The 21,366-nt window shown below is 42.5% G+C and overlaps 2 protein-coding genes and 1 pseudogene across 2 annotated transcripts; all 3 read right to left on the reverse strand.

Annotated features, from left to right (window-relative positions):
* Nucleotides 1-5,599: 5,599 nt before the first annotated feature.
* Nucleotides 5,600-13,226, reverse strand: LOC149346955 (uncharacterized). The gene is made up of 2 exons (XM_089541451.1): nt 13,214-13,226; nt 5,600-12,537 (listed from the first exon to the last, which is right to left on the reverse strand). Exons 1-2 carry the CDS (start codon nt 13,224-13,226, stop codon nt 12,008-12,010), a joined length of 543 nt encoding a protein of 180 aa, XP_089397577.1. The 3' UTR covers nt 5,600-12,007.
* Nucleotides 5,674-8,025, reverse strand: LOC149346956 (uncharacterized; annotated as a pseudogene).
* LOC149346957 (uncharacterized) lies at nt 12,398-15,801 on the reverse strand. Its single transcript, XM_089586770.1, has one exon. The coding sequence runs from the start codon at nt 15,799-15,801 to the stop codon at nt 15,217-15,219; it is 585 nt and encodes a 194-aa protein (XP_089442896.1). The 3' UTR covers nt 12,398-15,216.
* Nucleotides 15,802-21,366: the final 5,565 nt, after the last annotated feature.

The raw sequence follows: 21,366 nt of genomic DNA on the forward strand, positions 1-21,366 counted from the left end.
AGATTTTGAAGCACCGCACTTTGTGTGCTGACACATGAAGCATTGAGATCACTCGATAAGCAATACTGGGGGCATTCAACATCATAGCACTAAAGATATGTGAAGGCTAGCAGCAGTTGTCCCGATAGATTCCACCTTCGGAAGCTTGTCCTCCTCCACTTCTCTCATTTCCCTGTGAAATGAATCAGAGAAAAACAGCCTCAGCACAAGAAAGACCACTACGCTCTAAACGGTGGTAGTGTGACAAATGCACTCAACGATTATGATCTGGCAATTCCATGAGGATGTCGAGGGCAGATAAGAACAACGCGAAGCGGTTCTAAAAGTTCTCCAGTGGAGAGGTAGTGGTTTATTTTCAAAAAGAGAAGAATGCTGACCACAAATCAGAAATGGGAAAATGCATGTTGTGCACGCCGTAGGAGGGAAGGCTCCTATAGCCTACCCTCCGCCTCTGGAGTCAGCAAATGCAGAGTTGCTTGGCTCATGCAGATATTTGCTTGCCAACATGCCAGAACACTTATCAGCACACTTATATATTTTGACACATTTCATATATGTAACTGGCTTCTTCGACTATGGCCAACAGAATGAGTGGTTTGGCTTTATGGGGTTCAACGTCCCAAAACAACTCAGGCTATGAGGGACGCCGCAGTGAAGGGCTCCGGAAATTTCGACCACCTGGGGTTCTTTAACGTGCACCGACATTGGACAGTACACGGGCCTCTAGCATTTTGCCTCTGCCGAAACGTGATCGCCACAGCTGGGATCGAACCCACGTCTTTCGGGTCAGCAGCTGAGCACTATAACCACTGAAGCACCGTGGCGGCAACAGAATGAAGTTTTGTTATTAAGTGTTGGCTGCTTCCGACAGTTAACACCTGTGAGCGATTCTATGAACAAAAAAAAAAAGAGTTCAAAAAGCAAGAAAGCAACTCCCCAACATGTCCTTGTAACCTGGGAAGAAATGACATTGATGAGTGCGCCACCTCTTATTCCTTTCAGGCTCACGAACACACTAATCCAGGGAGCTGTAATTTTTTATTTAGAGCTCTTAAGGTTTTTTTTAGCTCTTTAAGCTTGTCTGGAATAAAATTTAGCATCGGGACATCAGAAACTTCAATCCTTAATTGCGAGAATGAACCCAAATAACGAAACATGAGCACAACACATCCCTGACAGTGGCCAACTCCGTCAGACATGGCTCTTATGGCTCAGGCCTGCCCGGACAGTGTTCCTTCCCCTTGACATCAAGAAAATGCCGGAGCATTTAGTTCTAACATGAGGGCACTTCACACAGCTGTTGCTGCAAAATACAGTCAAAGGTTTGTAATAAGGGAGCAATTACTCATTGACATGGGGGATTCCCCTGTCATTACTTTGGGGATTCCCCTAAACATTTGACCAACACTGTTCCCACTTCAAGTTATTGATCAATTCGCTCTCGCCCTACCATAAACTTGCCGTCCCGGTTAGCTCAATTGGTAGAGCGACTGCTCCGGTGAAGCGGTGGTCCCGGGTTTGAACCCCGGACCAGGACGAATTTTTTTTTAACTACGAAGTTTCTGAGAAAGCTGTATAGCTTTCCTTTGTAGCCATATGGCTGCGCTCGGGTGGACGTCAATGAGTAATTACTTCCTTAGTACAAATCTACTCCACCTTGGGGGATTCCCCTAAACATTTGACCAACAGTCAAAGGTTGTCAATAACTGCATGATGTTTGTAGCAAATTCCACTGCAAGGTAATGCAGGCGGCGTGAAGATTCCATCAAAAAAAGACAAGAAAAAAGGGACTGAACATGGGGCCAATACTCTCAGACATCAGGTCGACAATATCGATGCCCAAATGCCAAGACACGAGATACATGATGCCAATGTACTGAGTTTGTAAGAAATGAAAAGGAATGACCACTCATGCAGGTAACACAGCGGAACGTTAATTACCGCATGAAGGTGCAGAGAAAGTAAAAGTGCTAAAAAAGAAACTTGTTCTTGCCAGGATTCGACAGCATTAGTGAGTGAGCACTGCTGATGGGCGATGGGTGAGCAAATATTATTAGATTATTTGGTTGGAAAATGTAGTTTGTCGTGAATGAACTGAACTAAAATACACTATTCTGAAGCAGTGCGAGACCACAACAAATTAAAGTGTGTGTGGGGGGGGGGGGGGGGGGGCACTTTAATTTTTCAAGAGAAAAAAAGAAAAGATGTCGCTTGTCTTTATAACTTTATACAGAACAGCACTAAAAGGGCAAGATAACAAAGGACAAACACATAAAGACAGGACGGGCACTGGTGGCTTTTTGTGATCCTTCTTCGCTGTCCCGTCCCTATAGCACTCTTTTGAAAAGACTGAACAGCCTGATCCAACTAACCGAAGCCAGCATTTTGAAATACTGGTAACCCTTACTGCCATATACCGTGTCTACCCAAGTCCTAGGTGGGTATTTTGCCTTTCTAGAGACAGATGCTACCAGTACTCCTGCTAAAAAAATTCAAAATATTTGGGTGCCATCTGTACACCATACCATACTCAAATTAATTATGTACAGAACATATCAAAGTTCCAATTAAATGTTGTAATAAGAAAAAAACCCCTCAAAACTAGCCTGCCTCATTTCTTTAGTATGAACACAAACCAAGCTAATAATTTTGCTGGAAACACCATTACAGCTTGTAATGGTTGTAATGGTTGCCAAATCTTGGCAACATTGTGTGGACAGGCAGAAAAACGCGGCATAGTATCATAAACACCCCTATTACATTGTAAGTGGCAAGAAAAGTTGTCCACCAGTGGCAGGCAGAAAACTATGTTCCCTGGTGAACACCAGTGGATGTTTTGGACTGGTTTCCTGAAGTATTCATCAACAAAATTAAAACCAGAGTATATGACATCATTCTGAGGCTGACTGCTACAACTAGCATTTAAGAAAATTATCACGGTAGTAAAAAAAACCAAGATGGTTTAGCATTCGAAGAAATTATCAAGGCGGCCAAAAAAACAGAACTGAGATGTTTTACTAGTTGGTTTACCAACGTAAACTAAAAGATGTCAAGCTTCGGTCTGCAATGGTGAGAACTAGCTTGCCACAAACACACTCTGCTAGCTGAAGTCCACACCCATCGATGATGATGCACACCCTTATTCTGGCTTGCTTGCTTACTTTCACAGAGTTCTTGCTTCACTATGCCAGTGTGCTCACATCCAATGAGAAACAAACTACGCTAATCATACAGCTTACCTAGCATGCAGTGGCAAGAATACTTTAGCTGGTCGCTAACTACACAGCAAACCAGTCACTACCTGTCAGTTGCAAATTTAACGCGCAAAATGCAAAAATGAAACAGTGCTCCAAGCGCTTTATTTTCTTATTAAAGCATTTCTAAGAGCCTCTTGATAATAATAGTCTTACTAGATTAATAGATTTAGTGGTAAAAGCGAGCAACAAACGTAAAAGAAAATCAAGATACTGGCGTTCTTGATTGCTTTTATGCAACGGTGTCTCAATGACCTTTCCAACCTTTTTTCTCATACGTTGAATGTTGGTATCTAGTCACTCATGAACCAAATGTGGCTGGCGAAAAATTTATTTGACTCACATCGCAGGGCGCAATTACCGGAATTCTCAAGGGATGGCACCACTAAACGTCTTTCACTTTTACTCAATTTTCTGCCTTTTCCAACCATCACTTGCACGCACAAACATTACTCGCAATAATGCATGCATGTTTTTGTATCATGCCATGAAGGTTGCATGAAACATACCAATATTTAGAGTGAAGCACTAAAAGTATGTGGTCGGTAGCTGTATCCTACCGGTACTCACCTATGGCGCAGAAACGTGGAGGCTAACAAAGAGGGTTCAGCTTAAGTTAAGAACAACGCAGCGAGCTATGGAAAGGAAAATGATAGGTGTAACGTTAAGAGATCGGAAGAGGGCGGAGTGTGTGAGGGAACAAACGCGGGTTAACGACATCTTAGTTGAAATCAAGAGGAAAAAATGGGCTTGGGCAGGGCATGTAATGCGAAGGCAAGATAACCGCTGGTCCTTAAGGGTAACGGAGTGGATTCCAAAAGAAAGCAAACGTAGCAGGGGACGGCAGAAAGTTAGGTGGGAGGATGAGATTAAGAAGTTTGCGGGGATACAGTGGCGGCAACTAGCAAAGGACAGGGTTAATTGGAGAGACGTGGGAGAAGCCTTTGCCCTGCAGTGGGTGTAGTCAGGCTGAAGATGATGATGATGACATTTTATTGTACCTTATTCACGACAAAGATGTTGTTTTTGTCATCAATTCAAAAGTAGCCAAGGTTCCAGGAATTTGCACTACAAAGTTCAAGTTTTGTGAAGTAGACAGAGCAAGAAAAAGGGACAGAATGCAGGTTAATTAGAGATATCTGAGCAGCTCACTGAACCATGTTACCCAAGGCACAATACAGCATGGCTCTCAAATTCTAACACTGATTATGAACTACTGAAGTATCACAGACAAAATATCAGAACACTGTCCAACAGCAAATGCAACGAAATACTCGTGACATGTAACCAACGTCACATATGATACAGGCATAAAATGAAACTTCACAATACACAGCTTAATTTCTCGCTGTATTAAAGTAAATGCTCCCTCAAGCACATCAGCAATGGCATATACTACCAATTACAGCGACTACAGTAATCTTTACCTCAGTGGCCACAAACTGAACACCTCTGATATCATGAACAGTTCTGCGATCACAGACAAACACTTGACCTAAATGCAGAAAGGCTGGTTTCAGTAACATCTGAATCGCACAGAGAGGCTAACATAATGTGCAATGCCAAAATACCAACTCCTGTTCTTGCGGTAATAACATAAAACTAGGCCAGTTAAACTTGTACTTCAATAAGATAGTAAACACTGAGCCACCATTTTGGAGCAAAGAAACAAATGAAGTTTACATTTAACAGAGAGAAAAAAATGGCTACACAACAAGTGGTGTGGGCAAGTCTTTACCAACAGTTTTTGTGGAGATCAAGGAACAAATTCTTAAAGGTTGAAAACTAAAGCATGCCATGTCTTATCAAGGGTGGACTCTCTATCGTCTCCTTTCAAACTGAACACTAAAGCTACTGCAACATCAACACGGAAATGTTACAGGGCCAGGTTCTTGCTTGGGTGCTATTCAAGAAATCGGAGACAGCTGCAGTTACACTAACCCATGAATTCATAAACCATGCGGCAAAAACAAGCGCATTTTGAATGTACCGACTCAATGAACAGTAAGTCTGCCTTTAATTCCCCCAGTGCTGTTGTTGGTGGGAAGCCAAGAACTTCTACTAGTGACACAAAATGAAAAAATAAAAGTTGGTTTTGAGTAACGGAAATGGCACAATAACTATCGCACGCATATCAGTGGACACCTGAACCGCTACTAGTGACACGCACTGATTATAATAATTTTAAGCATCACTGCTGAAAGCCTTGCAGAAGTGGCAAGTGATGCCATCTACATGTGCCAATTTATTCCCATTCATACATTTAGAAGCTTGGTAGGTTTGTGCTTTCCATACAAAAAAAAAGTGCCTAAAGAACAGCAAAGCACTAGAGTACCTTCCACATATATGCGCACATTCTTCCACATTTTATTCCCATTCTTCCTAGCTAGCATGCTGCCAGTTAGCAGTTAAGGACAGGTTAGCTAGCAAACACATTTTGGCAAAGGATACCATCACTTCATGTAGTGGCATTCTCTTTATGCTTCCGCTCTTTGTGGCGTTTTAAACCTTGCTTGAGCACAAATGCTTTTGGGCACAAGTCACACTGGAATGGTTTTCCACCCTTGTGTAGATGCACATGCCTGGCAAGGTTTCCATGTCGCGTAAAAGTCATGGGGCAAAGCTGGCACTGGAACGGCCTCTCGCCGGTGTGCACGGTGGTGTGCTCCATCAGGTAGCTCTTTCGTACAAAGGTCTTGCTGCAGTAGTCACAATGGTACACACGGCTCCTGGAGTGGCTGTGGTGATACCTGTTCAGTAGGCTTCTCCTCATGAAGCCCTTGTCACAGTGAATGGATACGTGTGGTTTCTTGCCTGTACCTTCACTGTGGTCTTTTTCCTCGATGGTACCAACAGTTGTCACGTGGCGACTCGTATGATGGCTTCCATCACCAAAATATTGTCCAGGAGGCGCCCCATGCTCATAATGTGTGGCGACCAGGCCTGCAATGTGAAATGCGGAGCAATTTCCGTAAAACGGAGGACCCCATGTGTAACGGCTCACTCGGTGTTATGCCCTAAAGACAGTGAACAAGGAAGGCAAGCTTACATAACAATTATGCCAGCATAAATAATGTCACATTCAAAAGGTTGATCAGAAATAGAACATCGTTATTAAAAGTGACATTACAGCTTGTCGATGACACAACTACCGAGAGAAATGCTAGGGTATGGCCAAAAAGGTAAGTGACATAACCTATATACCTTTTGAGAATGAATGAGTGGTAGCGAGTTATACTTTTCAATGGGCTGTGACATTATTAATTGCGTTCTCGTCTAGTGAAGCTCCTCTATGGTGCACATTGGAATATAACGTTTGGAAAATACCTGCTAGAAAAAAATGCAGGAAGACCACAGTTTTCGCAATGCAAATCACCGAAGCCTATAAATATAGCCCAAATGGCTTTTTGTGTTAACCCTACTCTCCCTTTTGGGTTCCAAAAAGGAACCCAAAAGAGGAACAGAAGATACCAGTGTGAAAACTAGTTACGCACTGCGACATATACCGTTTATGCAATGTCAGTAATGCGACTCAACATAAGACTTCAGTAATTTATGCCGAAAGGCAATCCACACTGCACGTTACATTTCCTACCAGTGAGCGTGATAGAACACAACCTACAAGCTTCAGAGGACACCGATTAAAATGATGCAGGTTTGAAATCCATCTCCATGTACCCATCAGCATTTTTCAAAAAATTATTGCTATAGCTTTCCCGAAACTGCTTTCATGAGCAACCTTTAAGTGCAAGTATAAAGCAAGAAAAAGAACCGAAACATATCAAAACAATGAGTACATGGGATTCATTTACAGTTGGTGCAATGACAGTGAGGGCAGCATATTAGAAAAAACACGAGGAGGTACATGAGAAATATCAAAAATGATGATGCAGTGAAAGCACAGGCACTAATTCCCTGCTCCTACTGATTCCAGAGATGCACTTTTAGCAAAGGATGCATTTAATGCCTCGTACCCCGCACATTTGTGTTCTACATGCTGAGTGTAATACCAGAACATAATAGAGGCAGCGCTACACAAAGGGCCAAGCCGCATTCATAAGTATGAGAAGTCAGCGCACACTGCTCAAAAAGGTCCCATCACATGCTTTCTAATGGGTAGTTTTGTGACTTCACCCGAAAAATTTCGGGAGCTATGACCTGCCACACCGCCTGTAAGCTTGAGATTGCATGTCTGGTGCCTTTACTAGAGCCGAGCTCTAGCGTAGAGATAAAAGAGGTACATAAAAGAGGTACATTCCTGTGGGAGATGAACACCATCATTGTAATTACATCGTTCTCTGTGTCAACACAAATAAATGAGGGAACTGAAAGTCAGTGGTGCCATGACGAAGGAGGGAAGTGATGTGAGGTTCCTTAGTGCAAAACAAAGAAGGGACAAGACACGAGCACTATGGAACCTCCTGTAAATTATCCACTAGCCGAACCATTGCCCTTCTACGAGGGAACTGACATCAACTCACATTTTGCTCTGGCAAATGATCGCAAAGTTTGCTGCACACTCGCACAGAACTGCAGACAAGGAAGCCTTCAGAAAATCCATCATTCATGTTTCAGAAAGCTGGAAGGGCTGATGCAAAACAGGACGGGTTTTGACACATCACACTTTGTGTGCCAACACATCAGGCATTGAGATCACTCGATAAGCAATGATGGCGGCAATCAACATCATAGCACTAAAGATATTTGAAGGCTAGCAACCGTTGTACGGACATTCCTCCTTTGGAAACTTGTTCTCCTTGACTTCCCTCATTTCCCTGTGAAAAAAAATAGAGTTGCGCTCCGATAATGGTTTCAGCAACGAAAAAAACCTTCACTAACAAGCAGCTCCTCAATGTTTGAAAGACGAGCACAGAAGAGCAGTAATATGCCATGCGTACATCAACATGGGAAGAATAAGACCTGAAAACAAGCAGGCATTATTCCGGTAGAGATCCTGTCATGCAAGCTCGATGATATCCTAGGAAATAATTGAGGCACCGGAAGACGCTCCTCTGCACTTGAGACTTTGAGTGCACTAGCACCTATAGTGGCCGTTTTTCGCATTTAGCTGTTGTGTCGTTGTTTGTTTGTTTGAAGCTTGCTTTGTGGATGGCTGCCCACCTACACACCAGGTTGTGGACAGCACACACACACCTGACAGGTTATGACGTCACAAGGTCACGTGACCTATCTGGCAGGTGGATGATAAACAATGCAAAACAGTGGTTACACATCGCTACTGCGCTTAATTCAGATTTGACCTAAGTATGCAAACTGACTATAATTTATGCATAATCAGATTAAGCTGAAGGTTGCTCATGATAAGCACATCTGGATGCACATTCATGAGGACTGAAATTTTACTGTTGTTGAGAAAAAGAGCCCGATATATTTGCTACATCTCGTCACCTGTCTGCTTCACTGGACGTTGGCTTTACTGCATGAAGCCATACAGAGGGCAGATACTTTTTTCAGGCAGAACAGCTTATCTGTGGACATACCTCTTTGAAACCTTGGCAACATTATGTGGGCAGATAGCAAAGCGTGGGTATAGTATCGCGAACATCCCTATTACATCCTAGGTGGAAAAAAAAAGTCAATCGATAGCAGGCAGAAAACTATGTTCCCCGGTGAACACTACTTGAAGTTTTGGGCTGGTTTGCTGATGTATTCATTGACAAAACTAAAACCAGAGCATCTGACATCATCCTGAGGCTCACTGCTACTACTAGCATTCAAATAAATCATCGCGACAGCCAGAAAAACAACAAAACCAAGAAAAGATCGTTTAGCATTCAAAGAAATTATCATGGAGGCCAAATGAAACAAAACCGAGGTGTTTTACTAGATAGTTTACCAATGCAAACGAAAAGGTGTCAAGATTAGGTTTGTAATGATGAGAACTAGCTAGCCAAAATTACAGTCTGCTACCTGAAATCCACACCCATCACTGATGCACACCATGATTTTAGCTTGCTTACTCTCAAAGAGTGCTTGCTTTGTTATACATTGTGTTTACACACAAAGAGAAATAAACTGAATATGCAAATTATATGGCCTAGCTAGCATGTAGTGAGACAACACTTTGCCAGTCAGTTGCAAATTCAATGCACAAAATGCGAAAACGAAACAATGTGTAACATTTTCTCATTTCAAGACATTTCTAAGAACCCTTTCCGATAATACGGTTTCCCTGGATCAACAGTTTTTGTGGCCAAATGAGTGACTAATATACAAAAAAAAGAGAAACCGGCATCCTTGACCACTTTTATGGAACCGCATCTCAGGAACCTTTCTTTTCATATTGTGACTGTGGGAATATCTATAACAACTGATGAACAAATTGTGGCTGGCGGAGAACTTACTCGGCACCTAATTCGGTGCAGTTACCAAAATTCTCAACGTATTGGAGTCTATGTTTTTTGCTTTTACTCAATTTTCTTGTCTTTTCCAACCATTGCTTGCACATGCTTTTTGCCATAACTGATGCATATTTTTGTACTGTAGGTTCCCTAACCAGGACCGTTGTTCCATACTGCCAAATCCTAAGTGAAGGGCTGAAAATATGTGGCCAATCTTTTCTTGATGAAAAATTTTACTGCATTTTATTCATAACAAAGATCTAGACACCTTAATCTGCCAATATTGTCATTTCTAAAGCACCAGTGCTAATGCCTAAAAAATATGCGCGAAAAAGGTCGTTTTGTTAGCAGGCAACTCCAGTGTTTTTTCTACCTCCCCTCATTTCACCGAAACTTTCACGGTGCGTCTCCCGCAGTTTACTGGTCCTTTGTGCGAAGTTTCACAGAAGTTTTTCGTTGCAATGAAAAATTAATTTTTAAATTTCACAATTCGTGGCCTCAATCACAAATTTCTACGGGCAACCATGTGTGTGTGCTGTTAATTTATACAAGGCCATCGATATTCGCTCTGTGTTTGCTGAAGGAACGAATTTCGAGCCAGCTTTTGGTCATTTCAGACAAATAATGACCTAAGCTCTCGCAGTTGCCAGTACAGACAATCAACATGCACACGAGAGGTTTTGCGACAGTATCCGCGATGTCACAGGATGGTCTCTTGTGACGTTGCCGTTTGGTCGAAATCCAGTTTCGGTTTGTTTTCTAGTTTGACATTTTTAAATATCTCTACTTGGTACTTAGAAAAATGTTTTTTTTTGCAACGCAAGGAAAGGGGGCAGAAAAAGTTGTCAAGTTTAAAGTGCCTTACTATTGCAAAAAACTTCCACTACCTCATGTGCTATTTTGTGCACTGTATGCTATACATGACTGCACCTTATGACGATGTGTGATTTAAGGCTATCAACTTAAGCTAACACCGCAGTGTCATGGCACATTTCGCATGTAAATTTGTTGCTCAAGAAATTAGCCACAATCTAAATACCATATTTACTCGCTTAATTTGCGCCCTCGTGTAATTTGTGCACCCATAATTTACAACTCTGGGTCAACTTACACTGCATCAGCTGTACAACAGTGTCCTAGAAAATATCGAAAATACCGAGACGTTTTACAACAAAAAAATATACACGCCATTTACATTTAACAGAGAAACAAATGATGACACAGAGAATGGCATAGGCAAGTCTTTACCAACACTATTTACAGAAATCAAGAGACAAACTCTTAAAAGGCTGCAAACAAGAGCACACCATGTCATATCAAGGATGGACTTTCTATTGTTGGTCAAATTTCGATGGAGGTGAAATTTTACGGGCCCGTGTACTGTGCGATGTCGGTGCAGGTTAAAAGAACTCCAGGTGGGGTTCGAATCTTTTCGGAACGATTACAAAAACTGCGACGACACCAATATCTGAAAATGCTACAAGAGCAGGTTTCTGCATGAGAGCTATGCAGTTATCTTAATCCACATTCATAAATCGTGTAACAAAAAAAGTGCATTCTCTAAGGGGCACAAAAAGGGGTTCTCAATAAACGTGAGGTATTCCTGGAATGTTAAAGAACGCTGCTCCACGAATATCCTCCAGCAAGAATTTTTTCTAATGAGTTTTGTAGAAGCTGAGTTATCCATAGTCAAAATTTTAATTTCAGCGTCTTTGCGCCTTTCCGTCCCTTCTAGTCAGTTTTTGCAGGCTCATGCGAGAATCCCCTGGTGGGCGGAGCTTTCTAACCCACAGAAACAATGCTGCTGATTGGCCGCGACCACTGTAGCTAATGACACTTGAAACAATCTAACAAATGGCCAAGAGGGTGCGAGCATGAAAAAGTCGACAGAAAGGACTTAACTTTCGTGCGAGACTGTGGGTGCTCTGCTGTGAGTAGAAGTGTGTTATTTGGTTTCAAGTGTTCACGACAAGAGAATGCAGCGACTGAGCGAGTCTATGTGCTCTTGTTAGAAGGTGTTTCAGGGCCCCTTCAAGGTGAAAGCCTCTCTGTGATGGTAAGAGATGCCACCTACGGGTGCCATAATTTAATTTGCATCCACAAGTTTAGGAGCTTAGAGGCCTGTACTTTGCATGAAAAGTAATAGTACCTTAATAGTACCTAACAAACAACTATGCCTTTATAACATGTAAAAGTCATTAAAATAAGGAACTTGTTAATATCAGCAAGGAATCTTGTATATACAGCCCCTGACACAGGCCAGCCAGCGAAACTAGAAAAAAAAAACAAACTAGGTAGCACACTAGGTAGTACCTAGTGTAGGTAGTACCTGGTAGTACCTGGCAGTTGAGGACTGGCTAGCTAGCAAACACGTACTGGCATACCAGAGCTTCATGTAGCGGTGTACCCTTTGTGCTTTGCCTTTTTGTGGCGCTTTAAGTCGTACATGTCAATAAATGTTTTTTGGCATAAGTCACACTGAAATGGTTTTTTGCCATAGTGCACATGTACATGCTTCACAAGGCAGTCATGTCGTGTAAAAGTCATGGGGCAGAGCTGGCATTGGAATGGCCTCTCGCCTGTGTGCACACGGATGTGCTCCACCAGGTGGGCCTTTCGTGCAAAGCTCTTGCTGCAGTAGTCACAATGGTGTGGACGGTTGCCGGTGTGGATGTGGAGGTGCCCGACGAGTAAGCTTCTGAACATGAAGCTCTTGCCACAGTGGACACACAAATGCGACTTCTTGCCTTTGCCTTCACTCTGGTCTCCTCGCTTGGTGGTACCAAGAGTTGTCATGTGGCAGCTTACATGCTGGCTTTCACCATACAAATTTTGCCCAGGAGGTGCACCATGCTCCAAATGTGTGGCGATCGGGCTTGCAATGCAAAATGCGGAGAAATTTCCGTAAAACGGCAGACCCTCTGTCACAGCTCAATGTGCTCACAATGTGCCAATGTGCTCACATACAGTAAGAAACAAACTGAAAATTCGAATTGTATAACCTTGCTGGAATGCAGTGCAACACTTTCAGTGTATGCAAACTAGACAGCAAACCAGCTGCTGCCAGTCACTCACAAAATGCCTAAATCAAAACAGCGTTTCATGAGTGAAAATTCTCTCATTTTGAGGCATTACCAAGAAGATTACGAGATAAGACGTTTTCCCGAATTAAGTTTTTATAGTAAAAATTGAGTAGCCAATGAAAGGAATGAGCACCTGGCATTCTCGATCGCTTTTATGCAACATTGTCTCACTGATCTCCCTTTATGAACGCCAGCTGTTCCAGTATCTAGTTCCTGATGAACCAGTAGCAGCTGGTGGAGAATTTGACTCGCCCGACTCTGCACATTTCCCACAATTCTCAAGGGATGGGAGTCTGTCGACGCCTTTCTCTTTGAGTCAGTTTCTGGTTTTTTTTAACCATTGCTTACATATGCTAATAAAACGTGCAATAATCCACGCACATCCTGTGCTGCAAGTTCCCTTGAATTGAAGGCTGTCCCACACCGTAAGATTTAAAGTGAAAGGCTAAGAATGCACGACCTTTTGTATATGACAAGTTTTACTGCATCTTATTCATGGCAAAGGTCTCGTCACTTTGATCTGCCATTGTAGATACTTCAAAAGTACCCTGTGCCCACTAAGGGCAAGTTTTGAGAAGAAGAAAGGTGCAAGAAAAATCGACAAAGTTTAAAGTGCCTCATTTGTGCAAACATCTTCCTATGTGTCCTGTGCATTTTTGCTCTGTATGCTACTGACGCTTGAACATTAACCCACCACAAACTGCAGATTACGTATTATGATGCAAGCGTGAGTCAACACTACTAGCAAAAGTCAAGGCAGCAGTTGCACCACATATTTTACACGTAAATCCATCACTCAAGAAACAGTCATGTTCAAAATAATCCAGCACTGAGCTTGACCACGTTTTTCCGAGACTTGACATGCTTGACGTGAATGCTGGAATATATCTCAAGAGGGCGAATCTGGTTTCTGCTTATGTGATTTGGTACAACCATGGCTTACATTAACGTGTAAGCACACAGAATGAAAGCTCAGAAATTTTCCCCTCAAAAATCAACCAAACCCCTTGTACGCTGCTGCAACATGAGAAAATGCTATTGTATACAACTGAAACCACCTGTGTAATAATGTCACAGGTCAATGAGAGAGACCTCAGCTGTTCAGTGAACAAGGTTAGCCAAGGCATAGCACAGCCTTCAAACCCTAACACAGACAGTAAGCTACTATCACAGCTAGTATCACAGACAAAATATCGGAACAAAGACCAACAGCAAAAGTAACAAAACATTCGTGACATGTAACCAACGTCACACATGGTACAGGCACCAAAAAAACTTCAGAATACGCCCCTAAATTTCTCACTGCATTAAAGTAAATGTTCTCACAAGCATATCAGCAATGACACAACCTGAAATCAATTACAGTGACTACCTTAATCTTATCTGAGTGGCCACAAACCGAACAACGCTGGTCATTGTGGAAAGTTTTGCGATCACATACAAACATTTGACCTAATTATGGAATGGCTTGTTTAAATAACACTTCAATCATAATATGAAATACAATATGAAACAGCGTCTTAGAAAATATTTAGGCGCCATCTGGCAACGAAGAAATATATATGTGTCTTTCACACATAACAGAGAAAGAAAATACAAACACTTTTTGCAGATATCAAGAAACTCTTATCGGCTGCAAACAAAAACATGCCAAGCCATACAACAGTTCCTTACAAAATATAGAAAATATTTAGGCACCATCTCAAAACAAAGAAATATTTATGCGTGGTTTACACATAACAGAGAAAGAAAAAAAATGGCGACAAAAAAAAAACAGTGCAGGCAAGTCTCACAACAAAGAAATACAGATGTGTGGTTTGCACATAACAAAGAAAAAAATTGCAACACAAAAAACAGGTGCAGACAAGTCTTTACCAACACTTTTTGTAGATGTCAAGAAACTTATATAGGCTGCAAACCAAAACATGCCATGTCATATCAAAGGTGGACTTTACTTTGTCTCTTTTCGAAATGAACACTAAAACTGCTACATCATCAACATAAAAATGTTACAGAAGGTTTCCGCTCAAGAGCTATGCAAAAAAATGAAGAGATCTGCATTGATATTAATCCATGAAGAATTCATAAACTGTGCAACAAAAACAATTGCACTTCAAATGTACCGGCCCAATGAACAATAAGTCAGCCTTTTATTCCCCACTGCTGTTATTGGTGGAAAGCCAAAAACTCCTACTAGTGGTACACACTGAATTTATAACAATTTTAAGCACCACTGATGAAAGGCTCGTTGAAGTGGGAGGTGATGCCGTCAACACGTGCCATAATTTCATTCCCATTCACACATTTAGGAGTGTAATAGGCGTATGCTTTGAAAGAAAAGTAGCTAAAGTACAGATAACACAAATATCTTTAGGTCAGGCGCTTATTAATAACGAGAAAATCTGCATACGTAACCTCTGGCACAGGACAGCTAGGCAAACATTTTATGAGCTAGCTAGCTGGCAGTTAAGGGACAGGTTAGCTAGCAAACATATTCTGGCAAAGGGTGCCAGAACTTCACGCAGCGGTATTCCCTTTGTGCTTTGCCTTTTTGTGGCGCTTTAAGTCGTGCATGCGTAAGAATGCTCTTGGGCACAAGTCACACCAGTGTGGTCTTTCACCCCTGTGTATCCGCATGTGCTTCCCAAGGCTTCCATGATGCGCAAAAGCCATGGGGCAGAGCTGGCACTGGAATGGCCTCTCGCCTGTGTGCACATGGATGTGCTCCACCAGGTGGTTCTTTCGTACAAAGCTCTTGCTGCAGTAGTCGCAACTGTATGGACGGTTTCCGGTGTGGACGTGGAGGTGCCTGACCAGTAAGCTTCTGAACACGAAGCCCTTGCCACAGTGGACGCACACATGCGACTTCTTGCCTTCACTCTGGTCTTCTTGCTTGATGGTACCAACAGCTGTCACGTGGCAGCTCACATGCTGGCTTTCACCACGCAAATTTTGTCCAGGAGGTGCACCATGCTCCAAATGTGTGGCGATTGGGCCTGCAATGTGAAATGTGGAGAAATTTCCGTAAAAGAGCAGACCCCGTTTGTCACGGAATGCAGGACAATTTCTGTAAAACGGCAGAACCCGTGTGTAGCAACTCATTTAGTGCTGTGGCCTAAAGATAGCGAACAAGGAAGGCAATTTTATATAACAGTTACGCCAGCATAAGTAATGCTGGATTCGAAAGGCTGACCGTGAGTAAACATATATAGGAAAAAAATTTTCCTCTTTCGAAGCCTCAATACACATCGAAGTGACATTTCAGCTGCAGATAACACATGATTACCAAGAGAAATGGTAAGATATCGTGAAAAAAAAAAGGTAGTTGTGACAACACCAGCTCTGACACATATTCTTGCTGCATCAATGGCTTCATGAGCAGACCTAAGAAGTTTGTCGAGCCAAAGAAAAAAAAAGCCTTTTGAGAACAATTAAGTGGTAGTGAGCTATGATTTTCAACGCGCTAAGATACTACTAACTGCACTCCTGTCTAGCGAAGCTCCTGTATGGTGCATATTGGAATATAACTTTTGAGAATGGCTGCTAGAAATAATCCGAGGAGGACCAAATTCTTCGCAAACCAAATCACAGCAGCCTATAAACGCAGCCCAAAGGGCTATTCGAGTTAACCCTATCTCCAACACTAAAATTAAGCAAACCATTAAAATAGCACCTTTTCTCATCCTGAACAGGCAGCCCTAGAGTAACCTTGAGGAGACTGTTTTCTTCAAAACAAACAGCCTCAGAGTAAAACAAAACAGTCCCTAACTCGAAGTTCGGTAACCGTTGATGCTACACAAATAGACTGCAGTGAATACAAGATGACCAACAGACATACACAAGAGCTTTCAATGTTCTGAGAGAAACAGAAAAGCGTGAATGCAAAGATAGCACTTCTTTACACTGTGTCGCAGAATGTCCTCATCAGTTATCAAGAACCTAAAAGAGGAATGCAAGATATCAATGCGCAAGCTAGGTAAACATAGCAACATATACTGTTCACGCAATGTCAGCAATGCTACACACAACTGAACATAACTGCAGTAATTTATGCTGAAAGACAACTCATAGTGCATAATGCATTTCCTATTAGTGAGCGTGATAAAACACAAACTACAAGCTTCGGAGGACAGCAGTTAAAACGATGCAGGTTTGAAACCCATCTCTAAGTGCCCGATAGCATTTTGCACATAAATTATTGTTACTGCTTTCCTGAAACTGCTTTCATGAGCAACTTCAAGTGCAAGCACAAAGCAAGAAAAAGAATCAAAACAATGAGTAAATGGAATTGAATTGAAGTCGGTATAATGACAATGAACTATCAGGGCAGCACATTAGAAAAACACAAGGAGGTACATCAGAAATATCAAAGATGATGATGCAGTGAAAGCACAGACACTAATTAATTCCCTGCTCCTATTAATTCCAGAGATGCACTTTTAATGCAAGATGCATTTTACACTTCATACCCGACACATCTGTGTTCTGTTCGCAAAGTGTAACACTGGAACATAATGAATGCAGGTCTACACAAAGCATGATGCCACATTCGTTATGTACGAGAAGTCAGCACGTACAGCTCAAAAAGGTCCCATCACATGCTTTCTAATGGGTAGTTTTGTGACTCCATCGGAAAAATTTTGGGAGCTATGACCTGCCACACCTCCTATAAGCTTAAGACTGCACGTCTGGTGCCTTCACTGGAGCTGAGCCCTAACAAAGAGGCACATTTCTATGGGTGTGGGAGATGAACACCATCCTTGTGGTTACATCGTTCTCTGCGTCAACACAAATAAATGTGGGACCTCAAAGTTGATGGTGCCATGACAAAGGAGGGAACTGACGTGAGAGGTTCCACAGTGCAAAACAAAGAAGGGACAAGACACGAGCACTACGGAACTTTGTGTAAATTACACACTAGCCCGAACCACCGCCGTTCTATGAGGGAATTGACACCACATTTTGTCCTGGCAAATGATCATAAAGTTTGCTGCACACGCATGCTGTTTACTGTAAACTCCCACACAACTGCAGACAAGGAAGCTTTCAGAATAATCATCACTCTGTTTCAGCGAGCTGGCAGGGCTCATGGCATAACAGGACAGATTTTGAAGCACCGCACTTTGTGTGCTGACACATGAAGCATTGAGATCACTCGATAAGCAATACTGGGGGCATTCAACATCATAGCACTAAAAATATGTGAAGGCTAGCAGAAGTTGTCCCTATAGATTCCACCTCCGGAAGCTTGTCCTCCTCCACTTCTCTCATTTCCCTGTGAAATGAATCAGAGAAAAACAGCCTCAGCACAAGAAAGACCACTATGCACTAAACGGTGGTTGTGTGACAAATGCACTCAACGATTATGATCTGGCAATTCCATGAGGATGTCGAGGGCAGATAAGAGCAACGCGAAGCGGTTCTAAAAGTTCTCCAGTGGAGAGGTAGTGGTTTATTTTCAAAAAGAGAAGAATGCTGACCACAAATCAGAAATGGGAAAATGCATGTTGTGCACGCCGTAGGAGGGAAGGCTCCTATAGCCTACCCTCCGCCTCTGGAGTCACCAAATGCAGAGGTGCTTGGCTCATGCAGATATTTGCTTGCCAACATGCCAGAACACTTATCAGCACACTTATATATTTTGACACATTTCATATATGTAACTGGCCTCTTCGACTATGACCAACAGAATGAGTGGTTTGGCTTTATGGGGTTCAACGTCCCAAAACAACTCAGGCTATGAGGGACGCCGCAGTGAAGGGCTCCGGAAATTTCGACCACCTGGGGTTCTTTAACGTGCACCGACATTGGACAGTACACGGGCCTCTAGCATTTTGCCTCTGTCGAAACGTGATCGCCACAGCTGGGATCGAACCCACGTCTTTCGGGTCAGCAGCTGAGCACTATAACCACTGAAGCACCGTGGCGGCAACAGAATGATGGTTGGTTGGTTTATGGGGTTTAACGTCCCAAAGCGACTGAGGCTATGAGAGACGCCGTAGTGGAGGGCTCCGGAAATTTCGACCACCTGGGGTTCTTTAATGTGCACTGACATCGCACAGCACACGAGCCTCTAGAATTTCTCCTCCAAAGAAATCCTGGCCGCCGCGGCCGGTATCGAACCCGCGTCTTTTGGGTCAGCAGCCGAGCACCATAGCCGCTGAGCCACCGCGGCGGCTGGCAACAGAATGAAGTTTTGTTATTAAGTGTTGGCTGCTTCCGACAGTTAACACCTGTGAGCGATTCTATGAAGCAAAAAAAAAAAAAAAAGTTCAAAAAGCAAGAAAGCAACTCCCCAACATGTCCTTGTAACCTGGGAAGAAATGACATTGATGAGTGCGCCACCTCTTATTCCTTTCAGGCTCACGAACACACTAATCCAGGGAGCTGTAATTTTTTATTTAGAGCTCTTTAAGGTTTTTATTTAGCTCTTTAAGCTTGTCTGGAATAAAATTTAGCATCGGGACATCAGAAACTTCAATCCTTAATTGCGAGAATGAACCCAAATAACGAAACATGAGCACAACACATCCCTGACAGTGGCCAACTCCGTCAGACATGGCTCTTATCGCTCAGGCCTGCCCGGACAGTGTTCCTTCCCCTTGACATCAAGAAAATGCCGGAGCATTTAGTTCTAACATGAGGGCACTTCACACAGCTGTTGCTGCAAAATACAGTCAAAGGTTTGTAATAAGGGAGTAATTACTCATTGACATGGGGGATTCCCCTAAACATTTGACCAACACTGTTCCCACTTCAAGTTATTGATCAATTCGCTCTCGCCCTACCATAAACTGGCCGTCCCGGTTAGCTCAGTTGGTAGAGCGACTGCTCCGGTGAAGCGGTGGTCCCGGGTTCGAACCCCGGACCAGGACGAATTTTTTTTTAACTACGAAGTTTCTGAGAAAGCTGTATAGCTTTCCTTTGTAGCCATATGGCTGCGCTCGGGTGGACGTCAATGAGTAATTACTTCCTTAGTACAAATCTACTCCACCTTGGGGGATTCTCCTAAACATTTGACCAACAGTCAAAGGTTGTCAATAACTGCATGATGTTTGTAGCAAATTCCACTGCAAGGTAATGCAGGCGGCGTGAAGATTCCATCAAAAAAAGACAAGAAAAAAGGGACTGAACATGGGGCCAATACTCTCAGACATCAGGTCGACAATATCGATGCCCAAATGCCAAGACACATGAGATACATGATGCCAATGTACTGAGTTTGTAAGAAATGAAAAGGAATGACCACTCATGCAGGTAACACAGCGGAATGTTAATTACCGCATGAAGGCGCAGAGAAAGTAAAAGTGCTAAAAAAGAAACTTGTTCTTGCCAGGATTCGACAGCATTAGTGAGTGAGCACTGCTGATGGGCGATGGGTGAGCAAATATTATTAGATTATTTGGTTGGAAAATGTAGTTTGTCGTGAATGAACTGAACTAAAATACACTATTCTGAAGCAGTGCGAGACCACAACAAATTAAAGTGGGGGGGGGGGGGCACTTTAATTTTTCAAAAGAGAAAAAAAGAAAAGATGTCGCTTGTCTTTATAACTTAATACAGAACAGCACTAAAAGGGCAAGATAACGAAGGACAAACACATAAAGACAGGACGGGCACTGGTGGCTTTTTGTGATCCTTCTTCGCTGTCCGTCCTATAGCACTCTTTTGAAAAGACTGAACAGCCTGATCCAACTAACCGAAGCCAGCATTTTGAAATACTGGTAACCCTTACTGCCATATACCGTGTCTACCCAAGTCCTAGGTGGGTATTTTGCCTTTCTAGAGACAGATGCTACCAGTACTCCTGCTAAAAAAATTCAAAATATTTGGGTGCCATCTGTACACCATACCATACTCAAATTAATTATGTACAGAACATATCAAGGTTCCAATTAAATGTTGTAATAAGAAAAAAAAACCTCAAAACTAGCCTGCCTCATTTCTTTAGTCTGAACACAAACCAAGCTAATAATTTTGCTGGAAACACCATTACAGCTTGTAATGGTTGTAATGGTTGCCAAATCTTGGCAACATTGTGTGGACAGGCAGAAAAACGCGGCATAGTATCATAAACACCCCTATTACATTGTAAGTGGCAAGAAAAGTTGTCCACCAGTAGCAGGCAGAAAACTATGTTCCCTGGTGAACACCAGTCGATGTTTTGGACTGGTTTCCTGAAGTATTCATCAACAAAATTAAAACCAGAGTATATGACATCATTCTGAGGCTGACTGCTACAACTAGCATTTAAGAAAATTATCACGGTAGTAAAAAAAACCAAGATGGTTTAGCATTCGAAGAAATTATCAAGGCGGCCAAAAAAACAGAACTGAGATGTTTTACTAGTTGGTTTACCAACGTAAACTAAAAGATGTCAAGCTTCGGTCTGCAATGGTGAGAACTAGCTTGCCACAAACACACTCTGCTAGCTGAAGTCCACACCCATCGATGATGATGCACACCCTTATTTTGGCTTGCTTGCTTACTTTCACAGAGTTCTTGCTTCACTATGCCAGTGTGCTCACATCCAATGAGAAACAAACTACGCTAATCATACAGCTTACCTAGCATGCAGTGGCAAGAATACTTTAGCTGGTCGCTAACTACACAGCAAACCAGTCACTACCTGTCAGTTGCAAATTTAACGCGCAAAATGCAAAAATG

This window comes from Amblyomma mixtum, chromosome 4 (assembly GCF_055824585.1).
Source record: "Amblyomma mixtum isolate Tamu chromosome 4, ASM5582458v1, whole genome shotgun sequence".
Classification (NCBI taxonomy): domain Eukaryota; kingdom Metazoa; phylum Arthropoda; class Arachnida; order Ixodida; family Ixodidae; genus Amblyomma; species Amblyomma mixtum.